Source organism: Tigriopus californicus, chromosome 9 (assembly GCF_007210705.1).
Source record: "Tigriopus californicus strain San Diego chromosome 9, Tcal_SD_v2.1, whole genome shotgun sequence".
NCBI lineage: Eukaryota > Metazoa > Arthropoda > Copepoda > Harpacticoida > Harpacticidae > Tigriopus > Tigriopus californicus.
In genome coordinates this window covers 18775-37480 of record NC_081448.1, presented here as the reverse complement: position 1 = coordinate 37480, position 18706 = coordinate 18775, and the positions used below count along the sequence as shown (strand labels likewise).

General features: G+C 41.3%; 2 protein-coding genes across 8 annotated transcripts in view; both read left to right on the top strand.

Annotated features, from left to right (window-relative positions):
* LOC131886881 (transcription factor mef2A-like) overlaps positions 1–18706 on the top strand; it is a 57210-nt gene that overhangs the window by 33836 nt on the left and 4668 nt on the right. For 3 of the 7 annotated variants that reach the window (XM_059235326.1, XM_059235325.1, XM_059235322.1), the window contains exons 2-3: positions 70–126; positions 16513–16619. In XM_059235326.1, coding sequence (XP_059091309.1) covers positions 70–126; positions 16513–16619 — 164 coding nt within the window. Of the gene's footprint in view, positions 1–69; positions 127–4554; positions 4841–16512; positions 16620–18706 lie in introns of all 7 variants that reach the window. The other 4 variants (XM_059235328.1, XM_059235329.1, XM_059235327.1 and 1 more) reach the window with 2 other exon arrangements.
* LOC131886882 (uncharacterized) lies at positions 12998–14100 on the top strand. Its single transcript, XM_059235330.1, has one exon. The coding sequence runs from the start codon at positions 13013–13015 to the stop codon at positions 13958–13960; it is 948 nt and encodes a 315-aa protein (XP_059091313.1). The 5' UTR covers positions 12998–13012; the 3' UTR covers positions 13961–14100.

Sequence of the window (18706 nt, the reverse complement as noted above, 5' to 3'; positions counted from 1 at the left end):
ACAACTGTGATTGAGTTTTCCGGCCAAGCTTATGTTCTCATGTGGCTTTTCTCTCTCTTATCTTTCTAGTGATGCAGCAGTCGGCTTCGGAGAAGGAACGCGGCAGATCAGGTCAGTTCACCAAACGTAAATATACCATTTTCATCCATCTACCTACGTACTTCAGACACACATAAAGCAGATACCCGACCTCCCAACGTTGGGAGTACCATTTTCGGGAGGAAAAGGGGGGGGTCTTCTGGCTTACATTCCGTTGTCAATGATTGGAATCAAATTTCAATTTCCAACCAAGTCGTTGTCTTAGCTTGCCGTGCAAACAAATTAACTGGCACAATGTCCACTTTGACATCCCCAAAAATATCGAGTGTACTCCATGTTCACACATATTTACACATATTACAATTTTGCATGCGTGTTATCCTTTTACCGTTCAACCTCCCTTAGGTACGTATGCCATTCCCGTAGATCAACTATGCACCAAGTTGATAACGAATTTTTGTGGTTGGTCAGCTTGAGACCCTATGTACTTGGGTCCCATCATCCTTGTTTGTAAGATAGATCAATTAGAGCGGACGTACGCGTACAAGGAAGCCATGCATCATGGCTTGGGGTCGCATTGTACATGAAGGATGTCTCATATACCAAACTATAATAGGGAGATAAGGAACCAGTGGCTCCATTTCATTTCATCCGGGCGTCGTTGTCACTCCTGTTGTCCGTCGAGAGAAGAAGTCGTCCGATCATAATGAGGATATCAAGTTGCTTTGATGAGGCTCACCAATTTTCTTGGTCCTCGGTTGAGTTGATGCACATCAAATGAGAGGGCATGGCATCAGATTCCGAATTTTGCACCCACGCTCATTGGTACGAGGTTCATTCAAGGAAACTGTTCTAGTGAAAAACCAAATTGCTCGGACAATGACGAGTTTCCCTTCTTACTAGTTTCCTTGTGATCCTTGGCCCCTTTGGAATCCTTTACCTCTTTTTGGGGGATCCTTTTTATTCAACCGGTGCGTCCCTTTTTTTACCCTTTTCGCTTCCTTCAATTCTCAAAGTGAAAGTGAGAGAGAGAGAGAGGTAAAGAAAGATAGACTTTCAGAATGGAAAGCAGAGGGTATCAGGTGGAATGGCTGGTTGGCTATCTGTCCATTTGCATATGGGATCACTTTGGATGAATTTCCATTAGAAACTGCCTCCTGACCCCTCAAGTACCATAGTAGTGTACACAGGAATGGCACCATTGCACTCAAGCTCAATATGTTCGTGAGTCATTCACTTAGTCACTCATACATTTTTGGCCCTTTCAAAAGCAGGATTTTAAATTTACTTCACAAATCCAACCCATCGAGGTGAAATATGATTTGAGACAACTCGATTGTTCACTGCCTTTATGCACGTCGTAGGGTACGTACGTTATATCTATTTCGAGTTCTTGACGAAACTATTGAATCTGAAAATCTTTGACCTGATTCATACCCTTTTGGGAGATATCTTGCATCCAGAGCTTCTTTCCAAACTCACCTTGCTAGCGGTAATGAGTGAGCCTACAGATATTCGAGGACAGAAAGAAACATGTTCGCAAACTTATTTCCGATTTCTCAGAATTCAAGTTGCTCTATGTGGGTGGCCATGAAAATGTTCTCAAAAGCTTCGCAAGCTGATACTCCAAGTGCTTTCGAAATACATACAGTCCGCGGCGTCTCGTTTCTTTTCTCGTAACTGGTATTTTATGGACGATTGCCTCTGAATGATGCGCTTGTACTCGGTGACTAGATCTTCGGGTCCACGAGATCCTACTAATGTATGGACTGACAAATATTGGCTGTGAAATGCGTACCGAGCTATGAACGGGATCCCATCCATTGGTTGGGCATGGTTCACACTTGAAGGGCCGGCATTCATCGTTTCCTTGCATTGTCCTCTGGAATGGAAAGTCGAGACGTGTAGACGTGTTCCCGGAGATGGCTGGTTCAAGAACTCGAGAGATGACTGTTTGAATGAGCTATGTACCCGGGCGGGTGAGTGAAGAGGAAATTAAAAAATCTGGAAAGCGTTGACAGGCCCGACAAGACATTATTCAAACGTCACAACACTCACTCACTTACTCACTCACCCATGCACGTCCAAGCAGAGTCACTAGCAACGCATTTTGTTACACTATCATACATGTATGACAAACATTTCTCGGGTAAGAGATGTATTTGGGTCCATTCGACAGGCATTGGCACTCTAAACTTACGAAGCATTACCTAATCAATCGGTAAAACCATGGCGACCACATCATACATCGTACTTGAACTTGGTCTGTGTTTTACCATAGTAAAGGTCACGGAGGGAGAACAAACGAGCAGACATTGCTTCGGATCCTACAAATATGATGCGCAGTGGATAGATGGTTGGCATTGTCGAGAATGACAGTAGATTGAGAGATCTTAAGATGTACGTATGTGATTTGAGCCTTTGTTTGCCATTCAATCAACTTTGGTGCCGTGAGTATTTCTCGTCCTTTCCTCTTCTGCTCCCTCTGCTCCCTCTGCTCCCTAGTCGATCTAGGTTCAAGCCAGCGATGGCTGGAACATCATCCACTTGTTACGATCATTATTACATAGTCCTAGAGCTCGCTCCTCCATCACCGTTCTCTTGAATTCTTGAACTAGTTTCAAGACTGTCGAACCTGATGATGATGATGATGATAACAATAATAATAACAAGGCTTTGTTCCAACGTGGAACCTACGATCCTAATCGGTGTTTCTCCATTTCCTGGCCTTTCATCTGGCTTGACTCGGCCGGCGGTTGCCTCTAGGGCTCAATTCTCACTCGTTCACTCAGTTCACTCAGGGTTGTCTGACTTTAAGCTTCCGTATCCTTCTCCTCTCTTGAGACATCTAAAGTGGACCCAATGTAAACCTTATTCCATGGAATCGAAACGCCCACTGATCAGGAGCAATCTTCACACGGTGAAGGAAGGAATGTATCATCGCCGATCGTAGCCTTTCAAATTGATCAAGTTGGTTGCGGATGAACTAACGCAGTTTAGGTATACGGGACTTAACGAAATGCTGTCAGCGATTCATGAAGGTTCTGTGCGCGGATTCCAAAAAAGCATTGGCGACACTCCCCATTTAGAGACTAGGGAACATTGAAATACAAACAAAACGGCCAAGAGAGGCAGTAGTAGTATCTAATGGCATACTGTCAACACTAAGGAATACATCTAAAGAACATGGCAAAGCCATATTGTATGATATTGTCCACAAGTTAATTTTCGCAATCCGCACTAACTCATCAAAGCACGATGCTCACTCAAGGAAGATTTCGCTTTGAGAGTGAGTGGCATTTCCAGATGGAGGACCATAGTCTCATTACGAATGAACCAATTTCCATGAACATGAAGCTTCGACAGAACATTCAAAAAGCTCTTTTGTGAAACAATTCCGATTACCAACAAAATAGTTTTTTTTTATTGAGTTCAGAGCAATGGCTTGTGTACAATACTGTAGGGCACTAAATCAGGACAACGTTTGTACGTGTCAGTGGCTAACCTCGCTGAAAATTCTGGCGAATGAACACGCGCGTGAGTCACCAATCGCCAAAAATTACCAAGAACCATCTGATAAAAGCTAATAAAGGCAAGTGTTTGCCTTTTCTTCTCGTGATAACTCACGACTAGCCAATAAGTGGTCTGTGTATTCATACGTATGCAGAAAACCACGGCTGTTGTGAGAGAAATAGACAACACAAAAGAGGGAATCAAAAGTAAATCCAAACCATCCTGTGGCTTGAAGAAGCATCCCTTGCAATTCCCTTGTAATTGGCTTGCGTCATTTGTCCGTTGTAGCTTGTGAATGCTGGTTTGGTTATGATAAATAGAGGCCGTTTTTTATTTCAAATTGTTGTTTCACCAGAATGAATGTGCTGGATTATGCTTTGCTCATCCCACCACTACCACATCTAGAACCTGAACCACCCCCACCACCTCTGCAAATGATTGACCTCCTTCCCTCTTAAAACCACCCATCAACTGTTTTCCTGGCATGATGAACAACCTAATGATCTTGTCTTTTTTTTGATTTACTCTTTGTTGATTTGTCATCCTCTATTAAGTGTACGTACATACCTACATGTTTGCTTTTTCTTTCGACCAAATGTCGACCTGAAACACGCCACACACACAAACACACAAACACACACACACACAGATTCTCTACGTACTGACACACTCACATATTCACTAACTGTACGCTCATTACCCGAGGTCCAACCCAACCGGGGATCCATCAAATAGATGGATATTATGGTTGTGGTTGTCTCCACTCTGCTTGACTTCCCATGTTGTGTGCTTTTGGTGGAAATCGAAATTGCCCGTAAAATCAAATTCAAACTCAATTTCATTGACGTATCCTTAAAGGAAAAAAATAGTAAATCCCATCAATTGGTCCATCATCATAGCAACCTGCCCCCCTGACCCACTACCCCACTGCCCCCTGCCCCCTTGCCCCCGGGAATCGATGGGCATGGTGTTGAGCAAGCCTTTTCCCGCCCATTCTTTTAGGTGAGTCACAACATTCTTCGTCGACGACACATTCTTCTTCTTCGTCGTCGTCGACTTCTGGTACTTCTCATGGGTCTGGGATTCATCCACATGGATCTCATGCCCATCATCTTGTTCATCATCCTCATCATCACCCTCTTCATCATCATCACCATCATCCTCATCACCAACATCATCAACAGCAGCAACAGCAACAGCAGCAGCAGCATCACTTGAATTCCGCTGCTAAGAATAGGAGGAAACTGCCATATGCGCATTGTCCTCCTCCTCCCCCACCGCCCCATTGGTAAGTGATTAGTCACCCCTGGATAATGAACCAAAACTCACAACACCAAGCACACCGACAATGCCTCAACTCATGGATCCATTCGGGAAATGGGGAAACAGGTACCCGTGTGGAAAATAGGGAGACTCATGGGTGGCCCCAACGTCTCAAAAGGTGTTACATACGTGTAAGGAAACATGGTGGCCGAGTGCTCTAAAGCACCTGCTAAAGGTGTAAGTGTGTTTGAGTTACACTTTCGGATGGAAAGATTCAGGTCTGTACCGTACCTAAGTAAAGCTAATAGCCAGCGTAAAAGCGTCATATGAATTCTTGGATACAATGCCCATCAATTGGGACATTGAAGAAGGCGAAGAAGATGACGTCATGACCAATTTTTGGGAAGTTACTCGAACTTTTGAGGCTTAATAGCTCTTTGCTAAGGGATTCAATTTCAGTTCCATATCTTTCATTCTCGAAAGAAGCTTTTCATCTAATATTGCATTTTCATAAACTGCCACATTTTCACTCATTAACACACATAAAAGTACTTTAAAGCCTGAAAAAGCTGTTTTGGGGCTCACTTTTGTTAATTCTAAGTTTCCTAGCTTTTAAAAAAGTTTTTTTCGAAACCGTGGAAAACTCTTTTTTACTAATATCGTGTGTTGTATTTTGGTTTGTTATTGCCTTCAATGTTTTGAAAAGTAGGCCAGTGACCTCCCAAAAAGTGAGAAAAAGTTGCAAGTGACTCATCAGTCACTTGCAACTTAAAGGACCAATATAGTAATAAAATGAAATCAATTGATGAATGAATAAATCGAGTTCAAGGGGAAAGGCACGGCGACAGATATCGATTGGAACGCCAATTTGAACCTGAAGGTCAAGCTATGTACAAAGCGTTCCAGAGTGCTTTGCACACTTGGTCCCAACTACAATTCATCTAAATAAATAATAATTATAAGTTGGGTTTCTCTCTGAAATCAGGAAACCAAGAGGAACGATTTTTCGGTAGATGATGTGTTCCTAAGTACATCGCAACATTTATATTTGAGGTTGACTTAATTGCCAATACGTGACATTTTGAATACTTGTCTCTGAAGACGTTGACATGGCCATAATAGTGACGGTATTTTTCAAATTGTTTACCAAGTCATTCCAGCTGGATTCATTGGAATGCTAGCAATAAAAAGACAGCCAGCTCTTCATACATCCTTGCGTGCGTTTAGCTTTTTTGGCTGGTTTTCATTAATTTTCCTTGGTTCTCTTGTAGAAAAGGTTTCAGGGTGGCACGTGCTCATTTACTCTCTAATGACGAGTTTTTACTCTGGATTTTCGCCATCGTTAAATCCACCTCTCCCTAATTTTTACGTTCACGAATGACGCACGGAAAGACTTTTTATCTCGAGAGTGAAAGAAAGGAAAAGCGAAAAGATGTTGAGGGTCAAGGGCTTGGATTGAATAACAAGTGTGTACTTGACCAATACCTTTTTGAGCCTCCCAATTCCCATTCTCAAGCTCATTCCCAGTCCCAGAATCCCCATTTCATTCACGGTTCATTGTTAAGAGCGTTTGCATTTGAGAGGCAAAATATATTTTGATGAAATCACGGAACTTGAATTGTCTCGTTTTTCAAAAGATTTGTGTCAAAGTAAGAAAAAAATGGCAAATTCACTCTCCGTATGTGGAATCATAACTCAACGACAAGTGAGCGGTCTGTTCAATGAGCAATATTGATTGGCATGATATCTTGAACTGTTCATTGATCAAGTATCTCTGCCAGGTATGTCAGCTTAGTTTAATCCAACTACAGGTCTTCTGAGCTAGAATTGAGTTGGCTTTTGAGCAAAGTAATCTTGGTAAAATCATCCGCATGATTCGATAGTGCTGAATATGTCACCGATTTCAAATGCTATGAAAGGACTCGTCAATAGCATGGGGGACAAGACAAATGTGAACCTGCTTGACGGCAAACTAAAGACGAACAATGCCACAACATGTTTAGATTCTTCTACGCTCACCAAACTCGGATGAATCTGACGAGGCGAGTTCGTTCAGATAGCAATGGGTTTGGTTGTTGAAGATATGAGGTGGGTTTGGAAAGAAAAGTGTAGAGTACAAGAATGATGATGATGCGTGTCAAAGGTCCGTTTGGCGGAAAGAAATCTCCGGCCCCGTGGAAAAAGAGCTCCCAATTCTCCTTCCATGCTCGTCCTCTTCGCGGAGCAATCGAAGTCGCAGTTTTCCTTGCTTCGTTTACTCGGTGCTCACTAATTCCACAAGGGAAGGAACAATGGAACCACACCATCTACTAGTACTAGGCTTCTTGAGCTGCAGTGGTATCCCATCATAGCCACCACCATGGCCATAATAGTAGTTATAGTGAGTCGTTTCAGGCCATGTTTCAAGTGCTCACTTTGAGTGAGCATTTCACCGCCTGTTCCATGACGAACGAGGCCTCGCGTTCGGATTGCATTTGGTAGCCCCTACACACATGGGGACCCTAAGCTGTACAAGCAAACAAATGGTCTAAACCAGAATTCGAAAAACAAGGTGGAGAAAGAACCATTAAGGCAGTAGTCTCGGACTCACTCTCCAAAGAAGTTTTGCTCTTGCTTTCAGTAGCTACATGGGTTTAGGTAGGCAGACAGGCTCAGGCAAAAAAGCAATTTATGAGCCGCAAGATGCTCCAACATGAGCCCACACTTGGCCTCCTGCCGCATGTGTTAAATGTGAAAAGTGGAACAAATCTAATCACCCATGTCTTTGGGCGTCTGGTTTGAACCATGTACTCGAACCACAGCTTCTCGTCTTGCCCTCTATTAATAGATTGAGCCGAGGGTGGAAGGAAATGTATGCCGAACAGAATGTCGGGTATCAGCCGGAGCGAGCAGTATGCCCGGGGGATGAGACTTCAAGTGCTTCTAGTGGAGGGAGGGATTCAATCCGAACCAGGAAAAAGGCCACCCTGAATGGGCTGGCGTCGTGATCTCACTTCAACGACAGCATTGGCTTGAGATCCCAGTCAGTGTACATACAGTGTACATGCACACGTGGAGAATATTGTACACGTAAGCTAGCTAGCTGCCACTGATGCTTCCAGGTGGTCGGTGGGTCGGTGGGTCGGTCGTGCAACGGCATGGCGACGAGAGAATGCCCCTGAGGGAACGTTCCAAAGAATTTTGTCAATTTGATGATGAAATTCCATTCTTCGTCTTCTTTCCTCTCCTTTGAAGGGAGACAATTTTGACAAAGAATCGGATGAGCCACATTCTTAATCCGTCGTCGTTTTTTGTTCTCATCACTTTCGAGAGTCATATATAGATAAGGTCTTGGAACTTGGCCAAGAAATACGGGAAGGGAGATTTCGCCTCAACGATACATACTTCGTGTAACCAAAATGACCAATTTTCTGTTAAGGCTTTTCCAAAGGTCAGAGAGTAATTAACTTAATATATCATATTCGTCGACGCCAGATACGACATCATCTCTCAGAACTCTCTAATAGGCGATTAAACCACGAGTGATATATACTTTGTAAGCATGACATTAAGAAATAGGCTGTACTGAGGGCCCATAACCCAGCCTTATGGTGCAAGTATTAGGGTTTATTTCATAATTTCGAGACTCTTGAAGATCACTCTAAGAAGTTGTTACTTCGGACACAACCATTTAACACAAAGACAGACGGTGAGGGTAGAAGCAATGATTGCGGTAGTCATAATGATTATGATTCTACTACGCAGTAATAATGATAACCCGGTTGAATGTGCAATCGAAAGCAATGAAACCCCTAAAAGTGATGAACGTGTGGGGGAGAATACTAACGTGATTGATTGACTGATCGACTATTCATTCGTGTGCACTACATACATAGCAGATTGATAGATAAACGAGCAATGAGCCAACAGCAGGCGTTGCACACTTGGTTTCCACCAATGGCACAAACTCGTCCTTAGTGACTACCAATCGATTGAGCCTTCCTTCCTTCCAATTAACCAACCAACCAACCAACCAAACCAACCAGCCAGCCAATCAGCCCAGCATGCCTTATCGTGGGCTTATGAATGGTTTTAAAGCATTGAATGACCGGTTAGGTCCCATCAGAGTGAACTTAACAGCCAATGAAGAGCCAACAGAGTATACGTGCATACATACATAGGTTTATGTAATTGCCTGCGTACCGTCGCCGTACTTTGGTTCGTTCTCCGTCAATTATTGACAATGCATTCAGCTCCTTATTTACCCATCATTACGAAGGCCGCCTTGAATTATTGGTGAATGAGAGTGTCAACGAGCTATCGTCCGTCCCAAAACTAATGGAGGATGTTTTCAGGGACTGTCCAAACTGAAAATTCACTTTGTGCTCTGCCTAAAGTCCAAAATGCTAGAACACCTTCCAGGCTCAGACATGGCTCTAGTTGAAACGCATAACTAGCCCATCATGAGTTACCATTGTAAATTGCAGACAATGGTAGACAATTATCAGGTTCATCGCCAAGGTTCATCCATCAATTATTGCTGGAAGCCTAACAAGAAGACGGGTCGATGAGGTATCTTTTGTAAATGGGCTTGGCACTGAAGTCCTCAATGGGATTGCTGATCAAGTTGCAGGTCTAAAGGCCTTGATATGGCAAATACTATTCTTCCATCTGTCCATCAAAATCCAATATTGAAGAAAACATTTTGCTACAGAAAAAACAAGGCTGCCATGAGGAGAGTGATCCAAATATTGAAATTAATTGACAAAACGGTCTCTCCAAAATGCAACAAAAATGAGGCCAAAAATGCACAAAAATTTTCAGAAAATGCATTTTTTGTGCTCTATTTACGCTTTGTAACATAATCACACGTCAAGTGATGGAAGAGCAATAAAACATGATTAGTAAAAATTCCAAAGCATACTGAAAAAGGACGCGCCCATTTTCTCTTTCTATTTCTATTTAGGCGCTGTGCTCTAGGGAGTGATTATAACAGGCCTTATACTTACCTAAGGTGTGTCAGGGAACAAAGCTAAGGAAGTTGAAGTGCGGGAAAAATCTTTTAAAAACTCGACCATTGAGCCAAATGGTGAAACTACAACTGAATGCAAATGGTGCAAAAAGATTGACAAAAGTGTAGAAATTGCATTTGCCTGTCCTCCCTCTTTTGGTCTGATCATTCCTAACGAATACTATTCTGCGTCGTGGTCCGTCCTGCTCTTGAAAGACATATCCTGCCAGGAACAGAATGACAGTCGTGATGATTCAGCAGGTTGACGCAAAACACCTCTTTCAAAGGGTTGAGATGTCCTATTGAACTTTGTATCATAGCCTCTGGTAAAGATCTCAAATCTCAATGTAACTCCGACTAGCAGAAGTAGATTTGCTATGCCACTTTTTCTTCGCCTCCAGTCATTCGAGGTTTGCACACATTGTGCACTGTTCTATTAATGTGGACCGGGTAACGCCATGGGTCTACCCTAACCCTGAATGTCGAACAAACCCAAAGAATGGTTGGCGGGGGTAATGGGAGGTGGTGAGATTGAAATATGGTCTTGAAATCTCTGGGGACCACCTCACACACCATTCATCAGTCTGGATGTACTCCCAACGAGAAGGAGAAGGAGGAGTAGGAAGAAAAGGCTCCATGGCGCCATGGAAGCAACGCCGACCAATTGCTTCCGGAGTTGGGCTTGAAATTAACTGGGGAACAAGAACGCTTAATCGTTCCTGAAATGGTTGAGTGTAATGGATAGTCACTGTTCACAAGCTCAGCCAAAACATTTCGAGAAACGCCAATCCATTTGGAAAGCATACCGGTTAGTTGTCTAGTTTTCGTACTCGTTTTACGTCGTTTGAAAAGAATAATCCACCTTAAGCAAAATTGGTCGTGAAAAGAAATCCTGAAAAATTACATTGACCGTCGTCTTGGGCGACACATCAAAAGGATTACGTTAGGCTGACCCAACATAACCTCCAAGGGCCTTCTTAATGTTCACTTTTTAAACTTACTTACCTATTGTCAGTCTTAAAGCAACCGTGAAACAATCATGATTCTTATGGCAATGATCCAGTTCATGTTTGGCGGCAATATCCATTAAAAGCGTCCATTCGAGTGAGCATTACTCCTCGAGGTTGAATGGGTCCTGGTGTTGTTCGTGATTTTGACTACAACCGTTCTAGGTGAAGAGATTGGAAAGCTTCGGTCGGAGTCGTCTTCTTTCAGTTCACTTCAATGTTTACTTCCCGACACGTTGATTTGGTCCAATTTAGGTTTGGTTAGGCTAGGCCACGGACTTCTAGAAATATGGACTGCGAACGAGCTTCCCGGCAAATCGGCCTGCTTTTGGTCATAGCCACTCTGAGCCACTTTTCGAATAAACGTAATAAAATAAAAAACGTAGATCTCTTCAATTAACGGTAGGTCAATTTATATCATTTACATGCAAAGTCGAACGTTTAAGAGTTATGTTGTCAAAAGCTCATGTAGCTGACCAAGAGCAGGCCGAAAATTCCAATTTTATGTAGTTTTTACAACATAACTTTGAACATGTCTCCTGAGTTTCCTAAGCATAGGTTTAGGCTCAAACTTGGCTGAGTTCATCTATTTAACAAGATCTTGTGGTCGTATGAAGTGCTTATTTGGAATAAGATGAGCGGTTTAGGACATAGGATATTTTTGCTTCAGTTTGCAGTCCATATCTCTAGAAATCCGTGGCTAGGTTGAACCATGCTTCCGTCGGCTTTAAATTTATTGACTCTTGGTCTTTTGTCTAACTTCTTCATAGTTCTGGCGATGAAATCATTGTCATCCCCCCCCCCCCGGCAACAAAACAAATTGAGTCTTTGATGCCGTTTGGTTTTTGTATGAGCCTTGTTGAGCATTCATTGCTTTTTGTTTTGATCTTATAGCCCTCATAAGAAATGTTGTCTCTTGAGGCAAATAATTTTCAAACAGTTGGGAAAATGAGAAAACGTGGCGGCAAATAAGCAAAGCATTTGCTTTCTTCGATAAGGTGTTTGACATAACTATTATTGAGGTCATTCAATTTCGTGAGATACATCATATTGTTTGTTCTGTTAGGAAAGAAACTAATGAACAACCGAAAACATGTTGATGTTCTCAAACTAGAGGCTTTAGGGCAGTTTTTTTAAGATATTGCCTATTGCCAATGATTGACAATTAGCATCCTCTCTTTCCTTTGGTTTGAGTGTTGACATTCCACGCTCTTTAGCCTTCGACGTTTCCCTGACATCTGGCTTGTGCTGGTATCATATGCAAAGATCTTAAGAAAGAGCAACAGGCTAGGACTAGAGGTCGGAAAGATGGTTTTTCGTTAAATTAAGTTGGAATCTACTCGGCTTTTTCTGGTTCTGGGGTAAAATGTTTTTGACCATAGCATAATCTAAAACCCAAGATCTAGGGGTAATTTGAAGAAATTCCATCATGCTTAAAAGAACTTGATGATAATTGCATTCTTAACGCATTATTCTTTCCTAAATAACCTGAAGGATGAAACAATTAGATTATATATTCGTAAACCATTTCTTCCAATTCTATGATTTTTCCTGAGTTCCCTCATTTTGACTATCACTTCACAGGAATGCATGTGTTCCTTGATACCAATATGTAACCAAAGACATATCTAACCTTTTTCTACGAACTTTATACTATGTTGTCTGTCAACAATTATCTTACATTCTCGGACAATAATGATATTGACTTAGAGTTATTCGTCCTCCATTGAAATTTCAGGGCGCATCAAAACATGAACCACAAGTAAAATAACTAATCGATATATATCTGCGTTAAAAGTCAATTTTTCATAAAAGTATAGGCAAGACGATAATTCTCAACCAAAGAATCAACTATTTTGTGAAAAACAATTATCAAGCAATTCTTACATTGTTAAACCATCAAAACACTTGAATAATCATCACAACTCCTTATCTAAAAACGTTTTAACTTATTTTCACGTTTTCGTAATTTATATTGGTGCATAATAAGACCCTGAAACAAAATATTTCATTTAAACTATTTGGCCCAAAAGCAATTGTAGTTCAGAAACGACTGCGTGAACCTTTAAAATAAGAGGGAAAAATGAAGAAACAATATTTTTGTTTTGTTTTGTAAAATAAATGAAAATATTTAAGCAAGACGAAAATATTGGTGGTATTTTCTAAAAGAATGAAAACGGGAAAACTAAACTGAGAAATCATGGGGCTCAACGACAAAGGTGCTCCGGGTAAAAATATAGGGATTCTCTGGTTTACTGATGGAAGCAAAACCAACAATGGAGTAGGATGGGGTTACCACATTGTCTGTGAGAATGATAGTGACCCTCTTCAAGGACATGGTAAACTAGGTGACGACAACTCGGTATTCCAAGCCGAGGTGTTTGCCATCACGAATGCTGCGAGATCCCTCCTAGCATCGTCAACAGAAGCACACAAAATTATCGATTTCTACATTGACAGTCAGGCTGCAATCAAGGCCATCGGTAAAATTAGCTCAATATCCAAAGTAGTTGAGGAGTGCATCAACACTCTGAACTCATTGGGTGTCAACAATATGGTCATGCTCCACTGGATTAAGGCCCACGTGGGACATGACTTGAATGAAAAAGTAGATGCTCTAGCTAAGCTGGGCTCTACAGAAGGACCTTACAAACAACTACCACGCCCCACTACTGTTCATGCCATTGCCTTCCGGGACATTCTCATGGACAAGTGGCAAGAACTCTGGATGAAACCAGACAAAACATTTAACAAACTGCCTTTCCGCCAAACTAGGCTTTGGTTTGAAAACGTAGATAACAAATATTCGAAAGATTTCTTAAAACTCGATCGATCTATTCTAAGTAAATTAATTCAAGCCATTAGCGGCCACAGCTACCTGAATTATCATCAGTATAAGATAGGTAGAACATCAACCGAACTCTGTAGGTTTTGCAAAGCGGCAAATGAAGAATCTCATCATATTGTCGCGGTGTGTCCAGCGCTCTCTTCGCAAAGGCAAAGGGCACTCCACACAACAGGTTTTGACATCCCCATGGACCTACCGAGTCTACTAAGGTTTCTTCGGGAACCAACCATTGGTAGACTCTTCAGTTCCGAAGGGGTAGAGCAAACAGACCATGTGTCTGACTCATTTCAAAACTTTTAAAGAGTGTGTTTATAATAGTCCAAAGCAAAAATCGCATTAGCGGTTAGCCTTTGGGTGGCCGGATCCTCAATATCCACACACCCAGACTGTCAAAACAAACAAACAAACAAACATGGGGTTGAGACCCTTGTGTCAAATCATGGAAAAATCTTTGGCTGAGCTACGGTCTTCGTTGGGAAAGGTGTAAAAGAACCCTTCATATTCAGGTTCTTTGCTTACTCCAAGTCCGTTTCACTTTAAGGCTAACAGAGGGGTTGTCTCCACTGATTTCGAATATGCAATTTGGATCGCCTCTTGTGGGGAATACAATTTTGTTCGGCCAAATGTTCGATTTCTCTTTCTATTTTTCGACTTTTTCCACTGTTTTAACTCTTTTTCCACACTTTTATATCATTTGGTCATTTGCGTCCTGTTTCCTGTTTACTTTTTTTCCTTTTCAGGGACTTTTTTATTCACTTCCCTGCACATGAATAATTAAACCCCAGAAAGCTCATTTCAGTTTTGAGCAACTATATCATATTCAATTCCTGTTTTCTGTTTGGGAACATCAGCAAAAAAGAGAACGGCAGTTAAGCTGACCATACCTGCCATCAAGGGTTAGATCCAACCAAAACCAAACCATATATAGTGAACCAAAGCACCCCTAGTAGTAGAACTAGGCTCCATAGGGGAATCAAATGCTTGCCCTAACATCCGCATCAATGAAAAAGTGTCCTAATGTCAAACATTGCAACAACCCTCGTCTTCTGTGAACCCCTTCCACGAATGATTTCGAATAATAGTTTTCCTGAACTGTGCGATGTCTATAACTAAAAACAACATTTCTGCCATTTTAGAGCTCTATTTCAATTTTTACAACTCTTTGAATTTTATCAACATTTTCCTATTATTCCTAACTATTTTTCTCAACCCAGAACAAACCTGGTTCTGGGTTGAAAGTTTAGTTCGGCACTTATCAACAAAATTGCCGTTATATTACTTGATCAAAATGACGAGATTTTTTGAAAACATCTTTCAAAATTTGAATCCAAAGTTGCTTTTTACTCGTAAAAGTGAAGTAATGGAAAACGAATTTTCAAGATGAAAACTTGAGATCCCGTCTCCAGTTTTGTCAAAAATATCACATATTTTTGTTTTTCACATTGCTGGAGGCCACCAAGATGAAATATCTAGGTGTTAAATAAGTGATATTTCTGCTTCCATTATTGATTACTCAACTTTGTATTTTTTTTTTCTTCACATTTCCTTTAGATTTCAATTTTTTCCAACCAAATTGCCCATTTCATTTGCCATACAATTAACAACTTCAGCCAATAATCTTGATATACTGGTCTTTTTACGTTTGAACAAAGTATCAGCGGCCGGCATGAAGAAGTCCCCATGTTATGAAGTACAAACGTACTTCTCATCAATATGTGAATAAACCACACTAGACTGGAGCCTACTCCAGTGGACCAGTAGAAACTACCGGGAATGCCAAATGATTGGTAGAAACCCATTACAAGTAGTCAGCAGAATTGAGATCTGTGGGTAATGGATGATTCCGATCAGGAAGTTGTCATAAACTCTCCGACTGCGCCGAGAGCTGGTCAAGTTTCTTCTCCGAGTCTGATACGGACAGTGATGGTCTTCTAGCATTGCCCTTAGTTATGTCGAATATAGCCAGGATATTTCGGTCGTTCCGGTAAAAGAAGAGGGCATAATTTTCCAACACAACAGTTCGAGCTGAGAAGCCAGAGTTTCAGACGAAGGGATCTCTGTGAATGTACTTTTTAAATAAGTCAACAGGATAAAAGATAATCAAGCAAAACAGGGTTTTCAATTGGGAAGGAAAAACGCTAGGTTGCGTGACTCCCAAGCTTAATTCATTACGAAGAGTTATTTGGGGCGAGTCAAATCTTCAGATGTCAGGCTATTAGTTGCGGCTCTCACTTTTCGTTCACATTCAATGAACTGCGAGCCATAACTTGAAATTTTTCTTTAGTCATTGAATAAAGCTAACGTCGATTTTTCTGTCTTTCCTACATTTTTTCGTTAATTGATTAATCTCTCCTCGGAACTTCCATTTGATTCTTGGCCTTTAGAATGATTAATTGACTTATAAATTTCCGGTCGCTTTATGGTTACTTTGAGATAAATCACCATTGGTTTAGTTTTTCCCCTAACATGTTTTGGGGTGAAGTAAGATGAAGGTCCAAATCAGTTCCTGCATATAGGTATTCTCTCAACTGTCGTTTTGGCATAACATGCAACAAAGTTTGTGCCAAATCAATTATTAGCTAGTAATGAATATCAACAGTTGTGGATTCTCAATCCCCAAAGGTTATTCATCAACGTAATGATTTGACGATTTTTGACTTTACCACCGGATTAATAATGCTTACTCAAGGTGTTAGAAATACAGTAAGCTAACAATGATGCCGGATAAGTGAAAGGAACTTTTTCTGTCTTGCAGAAGAAATATATCCTCGGTCAAAAATTGCTTTATGTCATCCAAAACACACTTGTTGTTTTAATCTTGGTCTGATGTTGTGTTTTATCTTTTTTTGCAGCTTGCAGCAAGAGGAGAGACGACTCGCCCGAGCCACCCCCACAGCCCAAGAAGCCGCGTTTAGTATTTACGGACCTCCAACGCCGTACACTCCAGGCTATTTTTAAGGTTCGTGATCAACAATTTGACTTGGAATTTACATCGAAGTCATCTCCCCCAAGAAAGTTCATTGCAATATGAAGCCATCAAAACTATTTGACCGCACTCCTTTTATCAACTTGAAACTTAGCCCCTTTTAACAGCAATATAAATGTCCGTATACAACGATTGGAATCATTGATTGAACGCACTTTAATATTGGTTTTGATTTGATATAATGGCAACGCGTAATTCAAGCAACAATTCCATCAGTTGGAGAGTGTGTGTTTTTCCTCACTCACATAATGTATTTTCACTCAAACACATTAGATGGATATTGAACGCGGCAGAAAGATCCCTCTGACACGTTTTTTAGCCGTCTCCTATCTTGGAACAAACACAACGATGGACCAGGGCACAATGGAACAAAGCCAAATTGTCATACCTTTGTTGAATGATTTGCACCTCTCGCATATCCTACAAAAAAACTAGCACGGACAACAAAACGTAGCTTCGACATTCTTTTTGCGACCCCCCCCCCCAAAAAAACAACCATCCACTGTGCCCTCGTTCTCTGATTGGGGACGATCTTTGATGTACGATTAGTTTGCCATGACATGACTTTGATAAGAAATGGCGTTTCAACCCAATTTGGGCCAACAATCCCAAGCGGCGGCATTCAAATGCCTTCTGAGAAGCCGTCCTTGATTTCTTTTTGAATGATTGATTTTCAATGCAAAAAGGCACACCTAATGCCACCCGAATCAACTTTCCTCATGATAACCTCACTCATCCTGACGGTTGATTCTCATCTGATGGCAGAATCTTCGTTTGATGGTTACTTTTCACCTACCTCACCTTTGCCATTCTATCTGTTTCTTCGCTCACTTTTTTCAATTTGAGAGGAGTCAGTTTGGCGCTCATTCCGATTTGGCCACCCGCATTTTTTCGTGTTGACAAGATCACTCTTTCCACCTGAACATCACCCACGTTTGACCACAGCCGTGATTAGTTTTCAACCATCGAGTTCCAGCCATGGGATGTCAAAACGGAAGCTATCGATTTACCCAAGCTTGGCAGCTCTCAGACTCATCGCACCGATATCACAAACTCAGTGTTTTATTCGTACCTCTATTTGCACCTTGATGATGTATCCGAGCGACCAGTTTGATCATGGAACATGGAATATCCACGGAAAAGGCGTCCTACAAGGTATCTGGTTGACGCCCTTCAATGGACCGATCAAGAATCCATGAGCCTCCGCCACTCACTTGCTCACGGTTCACGAAGGAAATCCGTGCGTTGTTGCCCAAGTTCTTCTTTCAATGTGGCCATCAAGTGGATTGCAAGTTTCTGCCAGAGACTGTCCGAAGAACAAGAAGCTGGTGACGCCATTGAAAGGGGATTATTAGTTCCTAAAAAGGTTCATCCAGACCAATTCGCAATCATCTGCAATCGCCTGTGTTCCAGAAATGAACAGGATTGTCATGAATATATTCACCTCTTCATGATGTTGGTCACTCATATTCACCACGGTTTGATTTTGTGTGAGAGTGACTTCGTATTTCGTAGTTTTTGATTAATTTGGAATTTCGGCACTATGATATGAGTAATCAACCATAATGATAATTGGTTGCTTGTATTCAACTCAACGTAAATTTCATTCGCTTTTAACGCCCTAAATTTATTAACATTTCACTAAATTTACTAAAAATGTCTTATAACAACTAACACAGTGGGGGCACAAAATTGGCCTTGAACTAATTTCTTTTTTGAAAGTAAAACAAACGGATTTATTTCCATTATTCATACCCACAAAGAACTTACCAATTTGTTTTTTTTTTGGAGGAAGTGTTGAAATTTCCGCTTACAAATGCCGAATAGAAAAAGTTTCAGTATTTGCTCTTTCGCCAGTAAAAAATTAAACCACTGTACCGGTCACTTTTGGCACAAGAACACGGGTTAAAAGATCCACTTAGGCCAAACTTTCTCTCATGAGCAGACTTCGAAAAAAAGGACGAGGGTTGTAAAATTTTCGAAAAAGGCAATTTATTTTGACTCCTTTGTTGAAACAACACACCGCCATGGCATTAGATTCTGCCAAAGAAAGGTTATTC

What these genes read in the sequence shown, in the direction of transcription:
- LOC131886882 (XM_059235330.1), top strand. Translation starts at nt 13,013, where the DNA reads ATGGGGCTCAACGACAAAGGTGCTCCGGGTAAAAATATAGGGATTCTC.